This window comes from Gopherus evgoodei, chromosome 1 (genome assembly GCF_007399415.2).
Source record: "Gopherus evgoodei ecotype Sinaloan lineage chromosome 1, rGopEvg1_v1.p, whole genome shotgun sequence".
In the NCBI taxonomy this organism is placed as follows: domain Eukaryota; kingdom Metazoa; phylum Chordata; order Testudines; family Testudinidae; genus Gopherus; species Gopherus evgoodei.
This window is the reverse complement of record NC_044322.1, coordinates 262,423,212-262,440,525: the sequence shown is the minus strand read 5'-3', so window position 1 is coordinate 262,440,525 and position 17,314 is coordinate 262,423,212. Positions and strand designations below refer to the sequence as shown.

Below are 17,314 nucleotides of genomic sequence, written 5' to 3'. Positions count from 1 at the left end.
TTGCAACAGAAAAGCTTCAAAAACAGACTCCAATGAAAAACTCCTGAACTTGAATTAATCTGCAAACTAGATACCATTAATTTAGGCTTGAATAGAGACTAGCAATGGCTGAGTCATTACACAGATTGACTCTATTTCCCCATGTTAAGTATCCTCACACCTTCTTGTCAACTGTCTAAAATGGGTTCTCTCTATTATCACTACAAAAGTTTTTCTTTCTCCTGCTGATAATAACTCATCTTAATGAATTAGCCTCAGAGTTAGTTTGGCTACTTCTACCTTTTCATATTCTGTCTGTGTGTATATATCTTTACTATATGTTCCATTCTATGCATCTGAAGAAGTGAGCTGTAGCCCACGAAAGCTTATGCTCAAATAAATGTGTTTGTCTCTAAGGTGCCACAAGTACTCCTGTTCTTTCTGTAGTAGTAAGCTAGCTCTGTGTTTCTGCTGAACTATTTTTCATGACATTTCTCATTGTTAATATTACCAGTGTGGTTTCTAATCCTCAGAGGAGGTCTAGATGGCAGGATGGTTAAACTTTCTGTACCTGTCTGCACTAGAGCTCCCGATCTTGCTACTACCAGTAGAGCTGAACTGTGGCCTCAGCAGTGAGAAATTTGCTGCGGAAAGAAGAGTCTAGCATAGAGAAGGCCCTACTAAATTACTTCGTGGCCACGCATTGTTTAAAGGGAAGTACAGAAGCCAGCTGTTTAACCATTGGAATTCTATAATTTGGCTCATTTTCAAGAAACAGCAGAATACTTTGCTACAGTAGATTAAATGGTAGCCAAAAATTCTATTAAGTAAACTTTGACCTACAAGATATGAAACCTCTTTGGAGTAACAGCTGACAAAAAAGGAAACAAACCTCCAAGGACATGAGTATACATCAGCAAAAAGGAATTCCTAGGACTGTTGCATGTCCAAAGGCATCATTCTGAAGGTTGAGTAAATATAAGGAACTGTTTGATGGCAGCCAGAGAGCAGTTCTGATGTTGAGTCAGAACGAAAGGGAAGAACAGTGTGGGTGAGCAAGACTGGATACGTCCTACTGGCATATCAGGATCAATCAGTATTTTTAGGCAATCCTGGCTTTTAGGTAACAGATTACAATATGAGGAACGGAAGTTTAGGGAACTCATTCCCTTGAATGAACTCCCCTTCAGACCATTTCCTTTTATTATAGAATTTCTTATGAACTGGACAACTGATGTTGCATGTGTAGGTCTTCTTGCGTTTTTAAGATATTTTCTCATGCTGTTCACTCAGGTAAGCACTCCAAGCACATGCTTAAGTCTATCCTCATTTAGGAAACCACTAAAGCACATGCTTAACTTCAGTGGGACTTCAATGAGACTTAGACATGTACTTGAAGTTCAGTGCATGTTTTAGTGCTTTGCTGAGTAGGAGCCAGAGGGTCTGATCTTGCAGTCCTTTTGCAGGATCAGACAAAAAGTTACCATTAAAGAAAAAGGTTAGTGTAAGAAATGTTCTGATACGTCTGCATAACAGCTAACTGGCTCTGGTAGAGAACCAGGGATAGTGTTATCGTCTCAGGAAAATTCATAAGACACTGTCATTCACAGGACATGTAGTCAGTGAAGGAAACTTGGTTCTATATCCAAATTGACTGATGATTTAAAGGAGTATTTAACAAGTGACTTAATCTTATTGTGCCTCAATTTCCTAATCTGAAGAGAATAATACTTACCTACTTCCTAGGGTTGTTGTGAGGCTTTATTGTTTGTGAGCTCTTTTCATGACAGGCACTAAAGTAGTATTAAATATTATGATTATCACTGAAATCTCATAGCATTTAGATAGATGAAAAATGATGGTGACTTTCCCAATGACTCAAATATTACGATGATAAGGACAGTGTAAGACTTTGTCTACTCTTGTGGCAGCATACGGGATACATGTAGCTCCCTGTCACAGGGAAAGGAAGTCTAAGGGTACGTCTAAACTACCCGCCAGATCGGCAAATAGTGATCGATCTATCGGGGATCGATTTATCGTGTGTAGTGTAGATGCAATAAATCAATCCCTGATCGCTCTCCTGTCGACTGCTGAACTCTAGCTCGGCAAGAGGCGGAAGCAAAGTCGACAGGGGAGTAGCGGCCATCAAACTCACGCCGCGAGGGCGCAAAGTAAGTGATTCTAAGTTGATCTAAGATACATCGACCTCGGCTACACTAATCTCATCGCTGAAGTTGTGCATCTTAGATTGATCCCTTACCCCAGTGTCGACCAGGCCTAAGTCCACATTGTGAAAGTCTGTGGCAAGGAGGAGGCAGCAGGGAAAGGGTCCAGCAGTGGGAAGCTGCCAGAGGCTTTCCCTGTTGCCTTTTCCCAGTACCAGAGCTTATCACTGCAGCAGGGAAAGACTCCAGCAGCAAGGAGGTAGCGGCACACTACAATGATAAAAATAGCAGCGTAGATATAGAAGGTGCTGCTTGGGCGTGTAGACAACCATGTAGGGCATATACCATAGGGTTCTGGTGTGTCTTCACTGTACTCATCTATGCAGTGTCTCACTGTCTACATTGCTATTTATACCAGTGCTAGCTGGGTGTGCTGTATCTGTACTCTATAAACAGAATGACTGAGAACAGACTGACTTTTTGATGATGATTCCCTGGTCCTAAGCACCCTCTCAGAACCATGTAGTTTGGCTCATTTAAGCCTTGATGCAGCAAAGCATTCAAGCATGTGCTTGACTTTAAGTACATGTTTATATCCAACTCCATTCAGCAAAGCACATTTCAATGGGACTCAGTTGTGTGTTTGAAATTAAACACATGCTTTTCTGAATAAGAATGGACACAAAGTACATGTTTAAGTGCTTTGCTAAAACAGCACCCTACTCTAAAGACAGAAGCCATGGCTATCATGAATTGGTTCTGGTTTTTGGCAGAATGTAATTTCTTTTCTTTTCTAGACAAAAAAGGCATACAACTCAAATTGCAATTGATAAACAGTGCATCAGTGAATATATGATTCTGACTGCTTATTAGTAATTCAGTAGTGCCCAGAGGAACCAGTCAGGATTAGTGCTTTCTAGGTACTGTAAAAACATGTCAAATGAAAAATAAAGTTCTTGACCTCAAAATGTTACAACCTAAATTAAAACAAGACACAACAGATTTGTTAAAATCACAATCTGTGAATAGGCAACATGTAAATTGAAAAAGTTAAATTTGATAAATAAACTAATTTCTATTAATAGTTTGATGATCTGTGTCAGTGAGAGTTACACAGGCACATCCCGGGACAGAGTTTAACCTGCAATTATTTAAATGTAAAATAAGTCAGAGAGAATCTGAGGGTATGTCTGTACTACCTGCCGGATCGGCGGACAGTGATCGATCCAGCGGGGGTCAATTTATCGCATCTAGTCTAGACATGATAAATTGACCCTCGAGCACTCTCCCATCGTCTCCTGTACTCCACCAGGCCAAGAGATGGAGCCAGAGTTGACTGGGGAGAGTCAGCAGTCGACTCACCGCAGTGAAGACTCCATGGTAAGTTGATCTAAGTATGTCGACTTTAGCTACGTTATTCACGTACCTGAAGTTGTGTAACTTAGATCGATCCCCCGTCCCCCAGTGTAGACAAGGGCTGAGACAGCTCCCAGTACCAGATAAAGTAAATGCCACTCTATTTTTGACCCCTAAACACTAAGTTCTATAAAATAAGTTATGCTAAGGAGATCAAGTTAGAAAGCTTCTGAATCAAGTCTCGCATATCTCACAGGTAGTAGTGTTCCTTACTGGGTGAAAATAATCTAGAAAATCCTTTAAAAATTTCTTTATCTCTGCACATTTATAAGACATTTCTGTGGTACACACACAAACACACCAAAAAACAACCCTACACCGTAAAATATTACTATAATCTATTACTGGCTTGCTGTCCTGTTTATCTTTATGAAACAAATAATTTAGCAGAGAATGTACAGTATAGAGGCCCTCAGTGGATTACAATGTACTAAATAAGCATGTTTTTCTTTTTCTTTAATTTATAATCCCTGGAAAAAGATGTTTAAAAAAACCCTATTGTTTAAGTTTACAAAGCTCACAGGGACAGTTAGTTCTGAGCTGACGGTATCCCTGGCTATAAAGTTAGACATATTTTATCACTAAAAAATATCTTTTCTTTTATGGATGTACTGTGATCTCAGAGGCTCTTGATCAGTGATTATTTGTTTTAATCACAAAGGAGTACAAACTGTACTGTCTTCCCCAAACTGACAACTCCAGGATGTCTTTATGCCTCCAGAATTTACTGTAAAAGGGAAAGAAGCAAAATTTTCCCAATGAAAAACTAAATTCATCTATTTTGTGACAGTCTCACTCTTCATCCAGGCTGTGTCCCTTGTCCTTTCCTAAAACTTAGTCTCCTGACAGTCCAACTGGATGTTGTCACTGTGTAGTAGTAAAACTACAGGCCCAGCAAAGAGAAAGCTGCTGCATGCCCAACTCCCTCCTGCTGTCAAAGAGTGGAGAGAAATGCAGAAACTAGCCAAGAAATCAAAAAAAGAAAGTCAGAAAGGAAGACATGGATCAGAAGGAGAGAAAAGTAGAAGTGGATGTTGTGAGGATTTTAATAACATTATTGTTGATTAGAGCTGGATTAATACTGCAAAACATTTTCTGTGACCATCAGTTTGAGTTATTAAGTGGATTCATTTCTGCTGCATTGGTTCCCCTGTTGTATTCACATTGGGTAAACATTAGTGTCATCAAGTTTTACTTTCGCAAACATTTAATGGGCAAACACTGCCTCGTTCACAGAGCACACACTTATCGCAACTGATCAGTGACCATAGGGTACAATAAGCAGCAAACAGTATGCAAAACCAGTCCTGTTTCATACATTGTTTCACAACTATACAGTGCTAGGTAGCAGTATACAGCATTCCCTCACCATGCACCTTAATGCTTAATGCTTTTACAGCACTTTACTGGTTATTGCTAACTCAACCTTACTTTCTACTGCTTACTGTTTTCTGATTAAACCACATCTTACAGTCTGTAAAAATTCTCTATATTTTTCCCCTTTACACTTAATTTTGGCCTCAGTGAAGCCCCCTTTTGTTTAAAATGTTAGGAAATAGTATCTTAACAGCACTATCCATTATTTTAAAGAAACTACTATACATTACCTATCTATAAAAAGAGGAATAAGGACAGCCCATGGTATTATAGACCAGTCAGCTTAGATAATGGAGCAAATAATCAAACAATCAAGGTAAGCACCTATCAATAAGGTGATAAGTAATTGTCAACATGAATTTGTCAAGTACAAATCATGTCAAACCAACCTAATATTCTTTGACAGGGTAGCAAGCCAGGATAGTGGGGAAGCAGTACATGTGATATAATTCGACTTTAGTAAGGCTTTTGATACCATCTTACCTGACCTTCTCATAAACAACCTAGAGAAATACAATCTAAATGAACCTACTATAGTGTGGGTGCACAACTGGTTGGAAAATCATACTCAGAGTGTAGCTATTAATGGTTCACAATCAAGATGGAAGGGCATATTGAGTGGGGTCCTGCAGAGATCTGTTCTGGGTCTGGTTCTATTCTATCTTCATAAATGGTTTGGCTAAATGGCATACCAAACACACTTGTAAAATTTGTGGATGATATCAAGTTGGGAGGGTTGCAAACGCATTGGAGGACAGTATTAGAATTCAAAATGGTCTTGACAAACTGGAGAAATGGTCTGAAATAAGTAGGATGAAATTCAATAGAATAAATTGTTCTCCTTAACCACTGAGGAAAGGACAAGAAGCAATGGTCTTAAATTGCAGCAAAAGAGATTTAGATTAGACATTAGGAAGACTTCCTAACTTTAAGGGTAGTTAAACTCAAATTACCTAGGGAGGCAGTGGAATCTCTGGGCTTGCACACACTAGCGCTTACTTTTCTATAACTTAAGCCGCTCTGGTAAAAGCCACCCTCGAGTGACATAAGTTACATCTGTCTAAGCGCCAGTGTGGACAGTGCTATGTGAGCAGGAGAAGCGACAGCCACTTAGGGAGGTAGAGTAATTATGCTGACAGGAGACATCTCTCCCATTGGCACAAAGCATCTGCTCTAGCAATGCTAGAGTGACACAGCTACATAGGTAGCCATTCTAGTGTAGACTAGCCCAAAGTAATTGGAGGTTTTTAAGAGCAGGTTGGACAAACACCTATCAGAGCTGGTTTAGATAATACTTAGTACTGCCTCAACACAAGGAACTGGAATAGATGACCTATCAAGGTCCCTTCCAGTCCTACTTTTCTATGATTTTTATGAACAAACTATGATCTTTAAACACTCCTAATTCTACCAATTCAAAGTCAGTTTTCACCCAAATGATGACAGGTACATTGCCAAATGTAAGCTTCCTACCCTCAACCTCTTTAGTGCTAACATAGTTCCAAAAAAGCTTTTAACAACATTTTTATAATAAGAAAAGTTATGATTTTGCTCAAATGTTAAAAGAAAATAGCCCTTAGGCACAGACAAAGGCTGGACATTTTCAGGTAAATGATTCAAAGAGTTATGAGCAACTGAAGAAAGGGTCATATAGGCATATAGGGTCATATAGGCAGCCTTAACTACTAGTCACTAGTATTCCAGCTATAATAATGCAGCCTATCATAGGAGTGCTACTGAGGCTTTTGCATTTTTTCCCCAACAATAAAACTCTCCCATTTGTGTTGTGTGCAGGTAAGCCAACAGGATATGGATCCAGCAGTAGACGTTTACACCACAAGGGAATAGTGGATGAATGCTGCTTCCAGAGCTGTGACCTGAGGAGGCTGGAAATGTACTGCGCTCCTATCAAGCCACCCAAATCTGCACGCTCTGTACGTGCTCAGCGCCACACTGATATGCCAAAAGCACAAAGGGTAGGAGATTTTACTCAAGCCTGGTCGTGTAGCAAGTAGTGTGTGTTTTACCTAATAAGGAAAAGCATCATGATTGTGAATCTTATTTAAAATATCCCCTAGGTTTCAAATATAGTTATCAAAGATTTAGTGGCACTTTTGGAAAGTAATGTCTGTCAAGGGAATGCCTGGTTCCTTGAATATGGAGTATTTCACCTCTAAATTATCTATAGAGTAAAACAGAAAGGAGCATAAACTCTGGCAAGCCAAGTGTAAAATTATAATTAGCCAGGAGAAAAAAGAATTTGAAGAGTAACTAGCAAAAGACTCAAAAACTAACACCAAAAAGTACATCAGAAGCAGGAAGCTTGCCAAACAATCAGTGGGGCCACTGGATGCTTGAGATCTGCAAGGGCACTTAAGGAAGATAAGGCCATTGCGGAGAAGTTAAATGAATTCTTTGCATTGGTCTTCACTGAAGAGAATGTGAGGGAGATTCCCACACCTGAGCCATTCTTTTTAGGTGACAAATCTGAAGAAAAGTCTGAGATTGAGGTGTCAATTGGGGAGGTTAGAGAACAAGTTGATAAATTAAGCAGTAATAAGTCACCAGGACCAGATGGTATCCACCCAATAGTTCTGAAGGAACTCAAATATGAAATTGGAGAACTACTAATTATGGTATGTAACCTCTCACTTAAATCAGATTCTGTACCAGATGACTGGAGGATAGCTGATATGACACCAATTTTTAAAAAAGACTCCAGAGGCAATCCTGACAATTACAGGCCAATAAGTCTAACTTCGTTGCCAGGCAAATTGGTTAAAACTACAGTAAAGAACAGAATTATCAGACACAGATGAATACAGGTTGCTGGGGAAGATTTAACACAGATTTTGTAAAGGGAAATCATGACTCTCCAATCTATTAGAATTCTTTCAGGGGGTCAGCAAATCTGGACAAGGGTAATTTAGTGGCTATAGTGTACTTGGACTTTCAGAAAGCCTTTGACAAGGTCCCTCACCAAAGGCTCTTAAGCAAAGTAAGCAATCATGGCATAAGAGGGAAGGACCTCTCATGGATTAGTAACTGGTTAAAAGACAGGAAACAAAGAATAGGAATAAATAGTCAGTTTTCCAGTTGGAGAGAGGTAAATAGTGATATCCCTCCAGAAGCTGTATTGGGACCAGTGCTGTTCAACATATTCATAAATGATCTGGAAAAGAGGATAAACAATGAGGCGGCAAAATTTTCAGATGATACAAACTTACTCAAGATAGTTAAGTCCACAGCAGACTGCGAAGAGTCACAAGGAGATCTCACAAAACTGGGTGACTGGGCAACAAAATAGCAGATGAAATTCAGTGTTGATAAATGCAAAGAAATGCACAATTGTAAATATAATCCCAGCTATACATAGAAAGTGATAGGATCTAAATTAGCAGTTACCAGTCAAAAAAGAGATCTTGGAGTCATTGTGGATAGCTCTTGAAAACACCTCCTCAAAGTGCAGCAGCAGTCAAAAAAGATAACAGAATGTTAGGAACCTTTAGGAAAGGAATAGATAATAAAACAGAAAATATCATAATGATACTATATAAATCCATGGTACTCTTGGAACTTGAATACTTTGTGCACTTCTGGTTGCCCCATCTCAAAAAAGATATATTAGAATTGAGAAGAGGTATGGAACAGCTTCTATATGAGGAGAGATTAAAGACTGGGATTTTTCATCTTAGAAAAGAGACCACTAAGGGGGGATATGCTAGAGAAATATAAAATTATGAATAGTGCAGAAAAAGTGAATAAGGAAGTGTTATTTACTCCTTGACATAACACAAGAACCGTCATGTTTAAAGCAAACAAAAGGAAGTACTTTTCTACACAATGTACAGTCAACCTGTGGAACTTGTTGTCAAGAGATGCTGTGAAAGTCAAAACTATAACAGGGTTCAAAAAAGAATTAGATAAGTTAATGGAGGATAGGTCCATCAATGGCTATTAGCCAAGATGGTCAGGGAAGCAATTCCATGCTCTGAGTTTCCCTACCCTCTGACTACCAGAAGCTGGGAGTGAACAACAGGGGATGGATCACTCCATGATGTCCTGTTCTATTCATTCCCTCTGAAGCACCTGGCATTGGCCACTGTCGGAAGTCAGGATATTGGGACAGGATCTGGGGTCAGACCCAGTATGGCCATTCTTTTGTTCTTACTTTCTTACATTACCAATTCATCACTGTCCAAATGTAATCAGATGGCTACTGTGGATCTACTGAAAGTGAGTTTAGAACCTCACTCCAGATCCCACTGGACAAGTATTCACATCATAAAACCATCACTACTGTTGACAGTAAGTGCCATTTTCAATAGAGAAGCCAAACACTAAATGATCATGAACTGATCTCCTCAGAACTCTCTCACTATCTCAGAACAGAGGCACAATGAGGGGACATTAAGGAAGAAGGTTTCATTTCAGCTGCCCAAGTGCGCTGTGTCTACTCTGTAAATTAATAGATGACTTTAGTCTCCAAAGCTGTAGTTCTAGCATTTTTCCCCAGAACCAAATTAATTTAATATTCACCACAGCTATTATATACAGACATAAATGATGTCCAGTGATTCCTTGTTTTGCTCTTGCTCTCCATTATTATTTCACGTATACATTACACTAGCACTCTGAGTCCCCATTATTATTATTTGTATCACAGTTGTGCCTAGAGGTTCCATCTAGGATTGGGGCCCTATTGTGCTAAGTGCTGTACATATATGTAGTAAAAGATGTCCTTGCCCTGATGAGCTTACAATCTAAATGATCCTAAGTAAGCTGTCCATGGCCACTGTCACATCTGGACACATCTCCACCTTGGTCTCCTGTTTGGCCTCTGAGCATCTCTCTTTTATGTGTTACTTGCCTTTTACACTGTGCAGCACATTTTCTGGGGTTAGGCCTGTCTGCCCAGGCCATTTGACTGAGTACAGTGTGCTGTGGCCTGGTGTCACAACTCTATCCTGTAGGACCCTCTCTGTAAAGTTACATGAAGGATTTTTTCTCTTTAAAGACAGAATCTAAATTGGCAGCTGAATTCATAATAATACCAACGGTAGTGAGAAAAAGATTTAAATTAGATCAAAATAAATAAAAATGAATGGTCAGCATATTGAGATTTATACTTTGCGAAAGTTAAAGCTGATAAAGCATTTTCAGTGAAAGTTACAGAAGAACAAACTAGAATTTATATAGTCCTAAAAACAACTTCTAAGGTCTGAATGTCTTGTCAGAAATGAACCGCCTGCTTTTTTGAGAGAAAGCAAGCCCTGTCCCACCTCTTCCCCAAGGCTTTTTCAACGCTTTGAAGAAATGGCTCTGTAATACTTGCTGAGAGTCAACCACAGAGATGTACCTCCCACTATGAATGTATGAGGAGTGGAGTCTTCTCCAGGCAAAGATCAACCATAGAGCAGCAACCTATATGGTTTCTGTACGTCCCAGCACTTTAATGCTCATGGCCTTGGGGAAAAAAAAAAGAGAAGAACTATGGCAACTCCTCTTTGTGCTCCACATCCATATGACCTCAGGAGATGAGGTAAAAACATTTTCACTGTAGTTGAAGGGAGAGAAGATTCCCAGCAGCTCTCTACTGGTTCCCCATGACACATCTCTTCCTGAGGGCCACAAGAGCAATCAGTCACCCTCTAGACAACTCTCCACACAAACAGAAGATGGGGCAGCCCTCATCACCTTGGAACACACTTCTCCTCACAAAGGGAAGAAAGATTAGCAGAAAGGTCCTCACAGCCTCCTAGGGTGACCAGATGTCCGGATTTTATAGGGACAGTCCCGATTTTTGGGTCTTTTTCTTATATAGGCTCCTATTACCCCCCTGTCCTGATTTTTCACACTTGCTGTCTGGTCACCCTACATCCTCCCAAAACCTAAAGTATGATCCTAAGAAAGGCAGAGCTTGAGGAGAATACTGGAAAAAGAAAAAAGTGGGAGAAGGGGAGAGATTATTGAGAGAACCAGGAGGGGGAAGTGAGCACGATGGGAGGGAAAAGGAGAGGGAGAATGAAGCCTGGGGGAATGAAAGCCAGAAGAGAGTGAGAGATAATCAGGGGGAAATGAGGACAAGAGAAGAGGGAGAGCAGATGAAAGAGAGCGCAAATTCTGAGGAAGAAAGAGGAGAGGAGGAATTGATTAAGGGACCTGAGAGGAAGAGAGAGAATACATGGATAGACTGAAAGAGAACAGAAGAAGGGGGCTGAGAGAGACACAAGGAAACCAAAAGAAAGGGAATCATTTACCAGAACAACAGAAAAAGTTGGAGTTTGAAAAAGGGGAGAGAAAAAAAACATCTGTGCAAGAAAGAGAAAATAATTAAAAAGAAATGGGAGGGGAAGAGAGTTGAAAAGTGGCAGTCAGAAAGATGAGAAAAGGGAGGTGAAAGAAGAACAATCTGAGAGAAAAATGACCTGAAATGTTCGCTAAGCATTAAGCATGGGGAAAATCAGACTGAGACAAAAGAGATAGGGAAAGAGATAGAAGGAATGAAACTCAGATCTATAACAGATGAAGGGATAAAGTAGAGGGAAATGTAAAAAGAAAGCAAAAAAAAAAGACAAATTGAACATTTTTAGAATGCTTTATGTAAAGTTTGATGAGACAAACTTTCCTCTGTCTGATGACAGCCACCAAAATTGGTGAGCTTCTTTCTCCCTTGAACCTCCATTCATCTATGTTAACTACTGCCATGAAATGAAAATAAGCATGAGAAATATTTTAACAGTGGATTCTCTTACAGCACATAGACTAGAGAGTTCAAAATGCAATTAATATACTGCAGACTTTGGAAAGAACGATGAATTAACTAACTCAGGAACTTGTAGAAATAATATGCATCTAGATGTTATAACTGAAAAGCAAGTTTTAAATGTATTTAAATAAAAAGGACAGTTATACTATATAATGGCTTTAATAGGTGGTGGAGTTAGTGTTTGAGAAACACCATTTTTATGAACCACTTACACTAATGTAATATGTATTTTTATTGTTCCTTGCATGGAATAGCTTTTCCAAAACTGTGGTACCTAGGGAAAATTTAATTGGAGCATGAATTCAAGCTCTCACAAATGCAAAGCCAGAATGCCAGAATAAATAGAGATGTAGGATATTTCAAAGCTCATGCAGCTTCCGGGACTTCAGTCTCTAGGGCTGTCAATATAGGACTTTTCATGAACATAAATTCACTTTGAAATAAAAAATTAATAAATACCGGCTTACAGACCTTCAGATTTTATACAGCATACAGATGAAAAAACAAAAACATGGCAAGCAATTGATTTTTATAATAGGTACATTTTCAAATTTAATAAATTTCACAGCCTTTGCAGTCAACTTTGGAAGTGTCCATTGGGGAAGGCAAGGTTAATAAACTAATGAGGTCTTTTCCTCTAATGCATGCCATATATGAATATACTTAGCTGATTGCTAATCCATGATCTGGCACTCTCATTTTAATGTAAGAAATTAATTATGTTAAATGGAAAAAGATTTTTGGGGGTTGTGCACAATTTCTTTATCTGCTTTAGAATATCCATTGCATAGTTCCTCAACACAAGTCTGCTCCAAAGCCCACTGAAGCCAATGGGAGTCTTTCCAATGACTGGCTTTGAAGCAGGCCCTCTGGGTTAGATCCTGAAGTTCTTGCTTATGCCCTAATCTTGCAAGCATATCCTGTTTCTGTACAGAGCCCCACTCACTGCAGTGGGCCTCTGTGTGGGCACAAAGATCCTCCTGTGCAGAATAGCTTGAAAGAATGGGACCTTAGGGCTGACAATTCTTATTCAAACATATCTCCCATTGAAGTCGAAGAGGGACTTGCCTAAATAAAAACTGAGTAAGGAATTGAGGATTTGACCCCATATTTGCCTATCTACATAAAGACACTGTTGAAGATTTTTTGTGTAGCTGGTGCCAACATACTGACCAACGTAGGAGTGTATTGACCAACATAGGAGTGTACTATTAAGCAACAAGTACTGAGGTTCGATGAGTAACAAGACTCTGAAGTCCAATAAAATATCTGAACGTCATTGAAATTCAAAGCCAGCATAAGCACTTTTTGGAAGGAGACTACTTTTCTTTCTGAGGAAGGGATCAACTTCTCTAACCCTGAATGTCTGAGCAAAGTCTGGTAATTTTGGACTATGCCTAAATGTTTCTATCCTTCTGTAATAGAGCTCTACAGAATGAAATTAAGTTACTAGAAGTAGGTCATCATCATCATAACATGACTTTAAGCCAATACAAATATAACAGTGATTATTATTGCTGTGAAAGCAGGTGTTCTGGAGGGCTTTAGAACCCCTATAATAGCCTGCTGATAAGGTCATTGGAAAGTCTTTTAAATATTCTCTGTGTTGTTTCAGTGATTCTGATGTGATGAGCCAATTCACATATATAAGAAAGATTGAATAGCATATTTATTTATGATTAAGCTATATTTCAGTCATGGCTTCCTATGATTTGACGAATGTCTTGTGAGAAGTTTGGTTTTTCTGTTACAGTAAAAACCATTAATAAGTCAATGAGATAAATTTTACACTCAATTACACCCATTCAGCCCCACTGACTTCAGTGGGAATTTGACCCAGTATGTTCATCAGATAGAAGATAACAGGCTGAGACTTTACATACAGGTTTTGCATAAAAAGATGTACCATGAGGAGCAACAGAAATCAAATTCAGGAGACTACAATAATACAGCAAAAGGCAATTCGAGTTTTATAATAAAGAAATAGAATAAGTCTGAATTTGATTTCCCATTATGAGAGATTAATGCAGATTTTGAGCCTGAGGAATCTTCTGAAAATACACTTGTATTTGTGCTCCTTCTTCCCTGGAGGAAATACTACGTGAGAGCCACATCTCATAGGCCTGCAGGTCCCAGAACTAAATCAATAATAATTTGCACTTCTACAGTGCTTTTCTCCCAGAGCTCTCAAAGCACTTCACAGCTACAGTGTCAACAAATTTAAGCCTCACAATACCTCTGTGATATAGGGAGTTCCTGCTATGGAGACATTTTTACAGTTAGAAGTGAGTTCTAAAATGGACTTAAAACAGAGCATCATTTTTTGTTTTGCTCTAAATCTTGATGGCCCATGAAAGTGAAATTTCACACGTGGTTTGTTTTTATTCCCTTTGCATTTTCCATGTAGTTTTTAGTTGGTTTCTTTTCATAAGTTTCAAACAGGAAGACTTTGAATTTGGGTTTTGACTCAAAAAAATTATTATTTTTTGGTAGTCCTACTTTTCATCAGTGATGGGTATCTCTTTAAAAAAAATATTGTCACAACTACAGCACACTACAGACCACACACTGCAACTGTAACTCTGCCCTCCTAAGAATGCCAACCTCTCATCACCCCCTTTAACTGTTCTTCTGTGCACAAGCCTTTACCAAATGACCCTCTCCCAGTGCAGCCAACTACTACACCAAACATGCACAATTCCTGTCATTGGGGTAAAATAATCTGATAAAGTGATGTGTGCAGAAGGACGAGCTGGTGGGACTGCAGGCCAAACAACAAACTCCATATTGAGCAAGTGCAGTCTTACATGCCACCCTTCCAGAAAGATTTCTGGATATTGGTGGTTAGGGGTGGTTGCAAACTACAATGACACACAGCTCCTATCAGTCCTCAGTGTTGAAACCTTGGGAAGTAACATGTTCGCAGGCAGCCACCTGAAAGGATGCTAAAGGAATCCCTATACTCACTAGCTAACCAGGGAGTTAGATTCAGAGCCTCAGGAGTATTTAGGCACCTAACTCTCATTCATTTCAGTGGGAGTTAGGCCCTACTTAACAAGAAAGATAAGGTTGTCCCCTGTCCAAAGATACTATTTTTCTGGGTCCCAGCATACAAGGGCAGCCAACTGTAGGTTGTTGTTTTTCCTCTGGGCAGAAAGGATTATTTGTGGACAGGAAATGCTTTTTATTTTATCATGAAAATTGATTTTCTCCAATACAAAACCACAATTGTTTCTAGCAGCATATCAAAAAATTTTATTTCCAAACTCAACTAGAAAAATTCACAGGCTTTGCAGAAGGTGAGAACACTGTTGCACTTCTAATTTAAAAAAAGCCCTAATTCTAGCATGGAACTTTCAGTCCAGTCAGCACCAAGAGTTTAAGTAGTCATAGTTGAAAAAGCCAATAGCTTGTTCTAGAATCACAGCTTGAGATAACCATTGTGGCTAGACCAAAGTATTTTGACTAGTTAGAAACTAGTCAAATCTGGGCTGAAAGTTAAGTAACCCTTTACACTGTCTTGTGCTGAAAAGTATTCTTCCATTGAAAGTGATCTGTGAAAGAAAATTATCAGACTTCTGTGACATTCCTCAGGATACAATCTGGACCATGGAACAGCTCTGTCCCCTTAATTGTCTATCCTGTGGTGCCTTTTACACTGCTTTGCAGTCAGAACATCCACTACTGGCCCGCTCACACAGCCTCCAGCATGCAAATTCACTCCCAGATAAATACATGAGCTCTCTGACGAGTCACTCATGAATTAAACGAAGGGCAACACCTGGTCCCAGCCTTGTCCCCCAGAAATGAGCATCTGGTACTGTCCAGCACACCACTGAACAATGAAAGCCCATAGAAAGTCTGTCATTTCATCAAAAGAAAATGATATGTGCACCAGCCTTGTTATCCCAAATGGAGCTTTCCACACACTCTAATCCAAACACACTGGTTAAGATAAAACAATAAGATAATTTTATTAACTACAGAGAGAGATTTTAAGTGTTTACAAGCACTGATGCATAAAAGTCAGGATTGGTTACAAAAGAAAATTAATGCCTAACTTAACACATTAATACCTAACTTAACAAATTAAGTGGCCTTAAAAGCAAAAGTTTTGTATCATCATATGCTGCTGTAAATTTCACAGGCTAGGTATCCTTCCAGCCTGGGACCACTAGCGCCTTAGCTCAGTTCTTTGAGCATAGATGATGTCATGAACAGAGAGATGAGAGGACGAAAGATATAGTCAGATGTTTTCCTCCCACTTTATAGCTCAATTTGCTAGTGCTAGAAACTTCCTTGCTGAGTCATAGTGACACACAGTCCATTACAGATGTGAAGTTTGAATCACCCATGTGATGAAATGTAAATTTCTTGTTTAAATCTCTCCTCCTACCCCGCTGGAGGATGGCCATTTAAATAGGTGATGGCCCTCTAACACCTGTCTGGGGTGCTAGTGTGTCTTTGTCTCTGAAAAACTGGTTTCAGCCTGCCTTTCTAACTCTGGAACATGTTTCAGCAACATTATACTGTAGAAATTTATAACGCTAGTTACAATGTTGATACATATATAGTTTACCAGGACAATAATGTTCAGCAGATTATAATTTTCAAATTATATCTCAATAAGGCATACATTATACAAAATTTATCATAGTCTTGTAAAAGTGGTGACCATAAGAGTATAGACCATCACACCTTCCCATAAAACAAACAATAACTTACCTTTACCCTCTACAAACCGTCCCCATTCTCTTGTAGGGTGCTCCAATCACTTTGATCTCAGCACAGTGGAAGTTGGCCTGAGCCTGAAAGAGAAATGCAATAAAAAATGTGAAATGGTTTTAGTTGATGTAGTTGCCCTTTTTTAATGTGACTTGTGAAGATATTGATGAAGTTACTGGAATGTAATACTTTGCCTTTTGTTGGTCACTTTAGTATTATTACAAAACAAGAGCCTTGTCATGACCCACAGGTCTCCAACCTGGGCCCACAAGGTTCATGGGAGCATCCACACTCCATCCCTCCACCTAGCAGCCTACTGGCAATAGCTTACCTGAGACCAATGAAGCAAGCTCCAATGTAAGGCTTCATCTATGAGGTCCAACTGGCAGAGTCCCAGAGCATCTGATTGGCTTGCTGGCCCTATTTAAGCCAGCAGAAGGAACAGGAAGCTGTATGAACAACAGGCCTCCATCCTGCTCTGGACTGCGTGCCTTGTGCTTCCTGCTGTCTACTACCTGCTATTGCTTCCCTTGGTCTCCTGCATTCCAACTTGGCTTGATTCAGGGATCTGACTTGCGGTTCCTGATGTCCAGGCCCCAATATCCTGACTTGGCCTGACTGGTTCCCAATTCATGGTTCTGATCTTCCAGTTGACTCTTGGCTCCTGTCCTGTGTCTGCAGACTCTGGCGCTGACTACTAGGTCTGGCTGACCATGACCCAGCCATGACAATCTCAATCCTGCAAACATTTTACTTTAAACATAAAATTAAATGGGACTATTTCAATGTGTAAAGTTAAGTATGTGTGTAAGCGTGTGCAGGGTCAGGGCCAACCAAAAAATCCTCACCAACTCCAGCTTTTCATTAAACAAGCTAATCC

General features: G+C 39.5%; 1 protein-coding gene across 1 annotated transcript in view; it reads left to right on the top strand.

The window, feature by feature from the left end:
* IGF1 (insulin like growth factor 1) overlaps positions 1 to 17,314 on the top strand; it is an 84,212-nt gene that overhangs the window by 60,284 nt on the left and 6,614 nt on the right. Inside the window, exon 3 of the mRNA XM_030544434.1 lies at positions 6,735 to 6,916. Coding sequence (XP_030400294.1) covers positions 6,735 to 6,916 — 182 coding nt within the window. The remainder of the gene's footprint in view (positions 1 to 6,734; positions 6,917 to 17,314) is intronic.